The sequence below is a fragment of the Eimeria acervulina genome, genomic scaffold (assembly GCF_000499425.1).
Source record: "Eimeria acervulina Houghton genomic scaffold, Eah_scaff999, whole genome shotgun sequence".
Taxonomy (NCBI): Eukaryota; Apicomplexa; class Conoidasida; order Eucoccidiorida; family Eimeriidae; genus Eimeria; species Eimeria acervulina.
Window position 1 is genome coordinate 1,023 of NW_013549487.1, and position 7,336 is coordinate 8,358.

Sequence of the window (7,336 nt, forward strand, 5' to 3'; positions counted from 1 at the left end):
ATATATATATATACGCATGCATGCAACATGGCACAGAGTATATACGGGAATTCTATATAATATTTATATATTGCGCACATTTACTTGTTTTGTACAATGCATAGAGAGATACATACCTATATACATAATATATATATATATATATATAATGTATATACATATATATATACATGTATATATATAAATATACATACATATACATGACACATAACGGTGCGGCATTGGGTTTGGAGTAGATGAAGAGAAACGAATATACATAAATAATACAGTGCACATATTATACATATATATATATATATATAGACAAACAGACATATAAACAAACAAACAGAAAAACAAATAAAAGAATTAATTAAATAAGTATAAATTTGTATTACCTGGTTGACTGTGAGTATTCTGGAGCCTTCGAATTTATGTTTGAATTTCGAGTGTATAGGCAGCTTGAAAGCTTTGATATTTTTACTTTGACTTCTATGAAGACTAATATTTTTATATCTATTTCTATCTACAAGCCCCCCTACAACATAAACTTTGTCTTCTTCGAGTGTATCTATTTCTTCTTCAGCATCAGCACTTAAATATATTACTCTTCCTTCTTCGCATTCATCTCTAAACTTTTCTTCAAAAGATAAAGTCGTTATCTCGCATTTCCATTGTCCATTACACTGCACGCGACGCAAAGCAGCAGATACCCTCGGGCCTACACCAGCTATGCATAACTCAACTGCAGCACGCTCTTCATTCTTGCTGCTGCTGCTGCTGTTGCTGCTGCTGCTGCTGTTGCTGTTGCTGCTAATGATGTTGTTGCTAGGGGTGCTGCTGCTGCTGGAGGTGCTGGTGGTGGTGGCTGTGCTGCTGCTGCTGCCGTTGCTTCTGCAGTCGTTGCTGGTGCCTTCAATGCTGCTGTTGCTGTTGCTGTTGCTGTTGCTGCTGCTGCTGCAGTGAGCAGCAGCAGGAATCTGCTCTGCTTCTTTGTTTGCATGCGTTTCTGCTTCATTGCTTTGTGAGTTTCTCTCCTCTTTCATTCCATCATATGAAGCAGCAGCAGCAGCAGATGCAGCAGCATCCGAAGCGGCAGCAGCTGTTGCAGCAGCAGCATCAGATGAGGCAGCAGCAGCATCAGATGAGGCAGCAGCAGCAGCGTCAGATGATGCAGCGGCAGCATCAGATGAGGCAGCAGCAGCAGCGTCAGATGCAACAGCAGCAGCAGCAGCATCTTCCGATGAGGCAGCAGTTGTTGCAGCAGCAGCATCAGATGATGCAGCAGCAGCAGCAGCAGCAGTTTTAGCAGTTCTCCAGCCGCTCCGCCATCTTCTTCCTGACTTTTTAATTTTTTCTCTTTGTCTGTTAAGACGATTTGCGTCTCCATATGAATACATCAATTGCTGCACAAGAGAATATATCTCTGACTCGCACTGCAAGTCTTCATAATCACAATCAATACAAATACGAATAGATATACCTGCGTCTTGTGCTGCTGCTGCTGCTGCTGATGCAGATGATTCTGCTGTTGATGGTTCTGTTGCTGCTGCTCCTGCTTCTCCTTCTGCTGCTGCTGCTGCTGCTGCAGCTGCTGCTGCTGCTGCTTGTTCTCTTTTTAAATTCTTTTTTTGCCTTTTTGCTGATGCACGCAAAGACCGACGCCGCTCCTTCGCCTCCAGCAGCCGCTGCTGCGCCCGCTGCTTCCTAAGCGCATTCTTAGACATTCCTTCTGTAGATGCTACATTTGTTGCTGCTGCTGTTTGTGCATCTGCAGTTGATGCTGCTGTTGTTGCTTCTGCTATTGTTGCTGCTGCTGCTGTTGCTGCTGCTGTTTCTCCTGCTGCCGTTTCTGCTGCAGTTGTTTCTGCTGCTGCTGTTTCTGCAGTTCCTCCTGTTGCAGCGTCATTAGTTGTTTTTACCAGTTGTTCTTCTTGACAAGAAATCACTTTTGATTCTTTTGCCTCTTTACCTGGTGAAGATCCTTTTACTTCATTTGCTACTGCATGGAGATGAAGACTTTCTTTCGCAGATTGAATCTGCTGCGGGAAGATGCTTTTCTCTGTTCTGTCTTCGTCAGCAGCATCACCCCGCGAGTCTTCTTCATTATGTAGCAGCTTTAATGCATCTTTATTATTATTTTCATTCGTTAACATGCCTTGTTTGAGGGCCTGTAAGCGGCTCCCCTCCGCTGCCTCGGGGCAGTCTTCTACGCCTTCAAACTGAACCATGGGAAAGCTAAACCCTAAACCCTAAACCCTAAACCCTAAATGTAGCGTATATACAGCTGAGATGAAGTGGACAATTAAAAGTCAACAAACGCGCCAACTTCACCGACGCAAATATCCAAAGGAGAGGACCGATGCGAATAATGCAAGAACCGAACGAGGTATGATGAAAAAAGAAGGAAGACAAGCCTTCTTTTAAAAAGAATTCATCCTAAAAAGCATTAAAGAGATATTTCAATTCAAATTCAACAAAAAACCCATTTAAAAATATATCTTTATGAAATTATATTCGCTGTTGGGTGGGGCTGTGAGCACACGCGGTGGTTTGCCTCAAGTGTATAGGCAGCTGGACTGAAGAAGAAAGCTAGCTGAATATGAATTCATACTGATTAAAATACAGTATAATTCATGAGTTTAATTACTTTGTGTCTTTCTCTGTTTCTTTTTTCGTATTGGAGTAATTTCCTTCGCCGTTCCCTCTGTACAGCTGACTCATGCGCGACAACAACCGTGCGGAGTTTGCGTTCCTGTCTGTTTGTGAATTTGAATTTTTCTTCTTCATTCATCTAATATAGTTAATATTTTAGTTCTTTTTTATTAAAGGAGACTGAAAATGACGACTTTATATACAGCTTTCCGCTTTCTTCTTACGGTTTACTTCTACACCGTCGTATCCATCTGCCTCATTATTTCTTGCGCGGCGCTGGCTGTTGAGGGTACTTTTTTGTTTCCTTTTTTGCTGATTAAACCCAAACTCCGCATTGTCGTTCTCGGAGGCACTCATCAGCTGCTTATGCACCTCGGTGAGCCCTTCTGCTGCTGCACATGTTGAGTGTACAGCTCCAGTGCTGCTGCTGCTTGCTGCATTTGTTCTATAATCATATACTATGCACACAGGCGTGTCTATGAGGAGAAAAGAAGGATATATGACCTGTTGTTTGCCTCAGGTGTATCTACACACGTGTGATGTTAAGGTAGTATTACTTGTGTACTGAATAGACAGCAACATCATTTATACAAGTGATGATTGTTGCACCCGTCTTGCTGTTTTCATGCATGCAGCGTACAGCTTATGCCGCCCCTTTTGGAGAATGAAAATCCTTAGGCCTCTTCCTTCGGGTATTTCTTCAAAAAAAATAATTGTTGTTGCTAATCACACCAGCAAAGTAGGTGCGTATCATTTTTTACTTTTCTTCTTTTCTATTTGCAAATCTCCCATAGGTAAAGCGACTGCATGCAACAACAATGCAAATGATATTATAATATTATATTTATTGATTTAACATCATTGTACTGTGTATACACTCGAAGAGAGACAGACAAAGGCCGCCATTAGTTATTAATATATACGAAGGAGAGGGCAGTGTGTAAAAGCAGAGAGAGACTGTCTCGGTTGTTTGAATAACGTAGAGGCAATTAAATTGAATTAAAATTAATCGATATATTTAAACTAATAAATTAATTCTTTTTGTTTTCACCTACTGTACATTTATGTGTTTGTTTGTGTGTTGTTCTGTGCTACTGTTGCATGACTGATAGACAAATCTTTTGCATATTTTTTGATTATTTTCTCTTGAATTTAATTTAAATTTGCTTGTCTTAGATATGTTTTATAAATTAAATTTAGACGTGTTTTATTTATTTTGTTTAACTTTGTTTACTCTCATTTACCTCCGCATAAGTTATTTTGCATGTCTATAATTAGTGCATTTAAATCTATTTATTCTTTATTTGTCAATACAAATTAAATTAATTTAACTTGAATGAAATCAATTTATATTTTTTGTTTTTTGTGTGTATAGACCCCTGGGTTCTCGGCTCTGTTCTTCTTCGATATCCCTCAATATACGTAGTGAAGCGCTCTCTATTGAAGGTGCCGATAGCAGGTATTTGAATTAATAATAAATATGCATTATTGTATGCATTGTTTAAATATAAATGTAATTATCTTTAATTTTCTATTTCATTCTTTATTCTTCTCTTTGGTTGCCCGTTGTTGTCTTCTTGTTTTTTCGCTGTTTTGCAATTTGCTTTCATTTATTTATTTATTTATTTATTTATGTATTTATTTATTTATTTATTTGCTGTGAGTCAGGTGTTTGGTGCTTCCATATATAGATATATATACATGTATATATATATATATATTTATATATACCTATGTATATGCTCTTATATATTTCTATTTGTATAGATAATACATATAATGCGTATATATACGCGCGTGTCTATACGTATATATACACGCTATGTAGAAATGTATATATATATATATATGTACATATATATATATATACATATATATATATATTATAAACTTGAAGTAAACGAAATACTGTGCATTTGCATTGATGCATGAGTATAAACAGAAGTGTATACAGACATATTTTCTGCTTTGTCTGTAATTTAATTTAATTTAATTTAGTTAATTTATTATTATTTTCAGGCTGGGCGTTATATATGGGAGGCACTCTGAGCGTACAATTCACAAAAGACAAAGGAGGGTGGGGCACCAAACCCGGCTCAGTGCAAGACATGATGAAAGTATATAAACCCTAAACCCTAAACCCTAAAGCCTAAACCCTAAATGATGGTTTGTAAATGCTGGGGTGTAGAAAATAGACAGCAGACAGTAAAGAAACAATGTGCAATCAACAATAACCTACAAACACTAAAACCCTAAACCCTGGACATTATATAATAAACAGCAAACCCTAAACCCTAAAACCCTAAACCCTAATCCATATACCTCAAGGTTATATCGATAAACTCTCGTCTCTTGCGACTCTTTGAATTGATGTTAAATTTTTTTTAATGCATATCTTTTTATTTGCACTTATCGGTGGATTCGGGTGTATGCGCAGCTGCTTTTTATTTGAATTTCTGCATGCAGTTTATTTAAACTCACTGACGTTTTCTTAATATCCTTCTTCATTCGATTGTTATTTATATATTTATACATTTACATATTTATCTACTAATATGTATGCACCATTTATTTATTTATTTATTTATTTATTTATTTGATTATTTGTTTATTCAGGAGGCTCTTCGCAATCTAGCAGAAGGGGTATTTGTTGTTGTTTTTCCCGAAGGGACGCGCAGTGTCACGGGCAGACTGCAGCCCTTTAAAAACGGCTTCTTCCGCCTAGCTGCTGAAAACCCAGATATTCATATTCTACCTATTGGTGTGTACATATACATATATATATACATGTATATATAATATAATATATGTATATATATATATATTTATATCATACATTATTATGTGCATGTATGCGTGTGTGTATTTGTGTGTGTTTAAATCTGAATGGCTACGTACGCTATGGTGTATTTACAGCTAGCTAGCTAGCTAGCTAGCTAGCCAGCTAGCCAGCTAGCTATTTAACTCTATTATACAGATACACTTGATAATACATACGCCCACAATTTGTGTTATTTCTTTACTTCTGAGGAGCGTCGATGGTGTTGATTAATTGTTTTGTTTATTTTAATTTGTTTTTATTTGTTGTTTTCTTCAGCAATTCACAATAACTTTAGGCTGTGGCCGGTTACGAGCAAACTTCTTTACCCTGGGACGACTTATGTTGCAGTTGGTGATTTAATATCAGCAGAAGTAAGGGTTAAATAGTTATGAATTTATATAATATATATATATATATATATATATATATATAATGCACTCTGAGGTGTACGTACACCTCACGGCGATGATATTCATGTGAGAATTCAATTTATCTATATTTTTGTTTTATTTTATCTATTATCTCTTCTTTTATTTATTATTTTTAATTTTATATAGATTATTTTATATATACTTTTTAAATAGATTCTTGACAAAGCTATCATCAATTTGTTTATTCTTAATTCTATTATATATATATATATATATTTCTATATCTTTCTTCTATTTCTTTGTAGGGTTTAACAACTGAGCAGATTCGCGACAAAGCACATGAAGCTATCTTTGATTTGCTCAAACTGTCTCCAGAATTCAATCCTCTGACTGAACAACCGCTGAAGGAAGCAGCAGGTGCGAGAGAGCACGGCCTCTAATTCTCATCTAACAAACAAACCTGCTGCTGCTGCTGTTGCAGCAGCAGCAGCAGCAGCAGTGGAAGCAGCAGTTACAGCAGCAGCAGCAGCGGCAGCAGCAGCAGTTACAGCAGCAGCAGCAGCAGCGACGGTAGCAGCAACAGCAGCAGTAGCAACCGCAGCTTGAAGAGCAACAAGAGGAGAACAAGTAGAAGCAGCAACAGCAGCACCTGCTGCTGTTGCTGCTGCTGTTTGTTAGGCAGCCGCCGCCCATTTGGTTTGTCGTTTGTTTTGTTTGTACATCTTCATATTGCTGATCTCGAAGCAGCTGGAGAGAGGAACTGTTGCTGCAGCAGCAGCTGCTGCTGCAGCAGCCGCTGCTGCTTGCAGCTGCTGCTGCTTGCAGCAAACATATATATATATATATATATATATATCATGCATTATATATTACATATGCTTTGTATACTATATATATATATATATATTCATCACATGTATATAATTGTATATACATAAGTATATATGCATATGAATATATACATACATATATATATATATATGTATATTATGTAAATCTAATATATATAATAGGCATGCATATTTATATGTTTACACATAGTGATGATACTATATCTTCTGATTGGTTTGCACGGCTTGTTGATGTAGACTATGAATGCATATATATAATATATATATATATATATAATGTTATATGTATAATATAATATATATATATAATATATATTATATCCTATTAAACATATTTTGCATATGTAATGTAATAGTATGTTATATATGTGTATCATATATGCATTATCACATATATATGTATATATATATATATATATGTATGTATATATATACATATGTATGTATGTATATATAATTATTATGTTTACTATAATATGTATATAATTCAAAACAATATCAAACAAATGCAGACGTCTCGAGGTAAAACCAGTCGGCAGATGGATATGCATTATCTGCATATATATAATATATAATATTATTAAACATATGTATAAATATATCTATAATATTATTAAACATATATATATATATATATATATTACAAAACATATATATAT

General features: G+C 35.8%; 1 protein-coding gene across 1 annotated transcript in view; it reads right to left on the reverse strand.

Annotated features, from left to right (window-relative positions):
• EAH_00053630 (tRNA (guanine-N1)-methyltransferase, putative) overlaps window positions 1-2,210 on the reverse strand; it is a gene marked incomplete at both ends in the record, with an annotated part of 2,657 nt that extends 447 nt beyond the window's left edge. Inside the window, one exon of the mRNA XM_013394015.1 lies at window positions 378-2,210. Coding sequence (XP_013249469.1) covers window positions 378-2,210 — 1,833 coding nt within the window. The remainder of the gene's footprint in view (window positions 1-377) is intronic.
• Window positions 2,211-7,336: the final 5,126 nt, after the last annotated feature.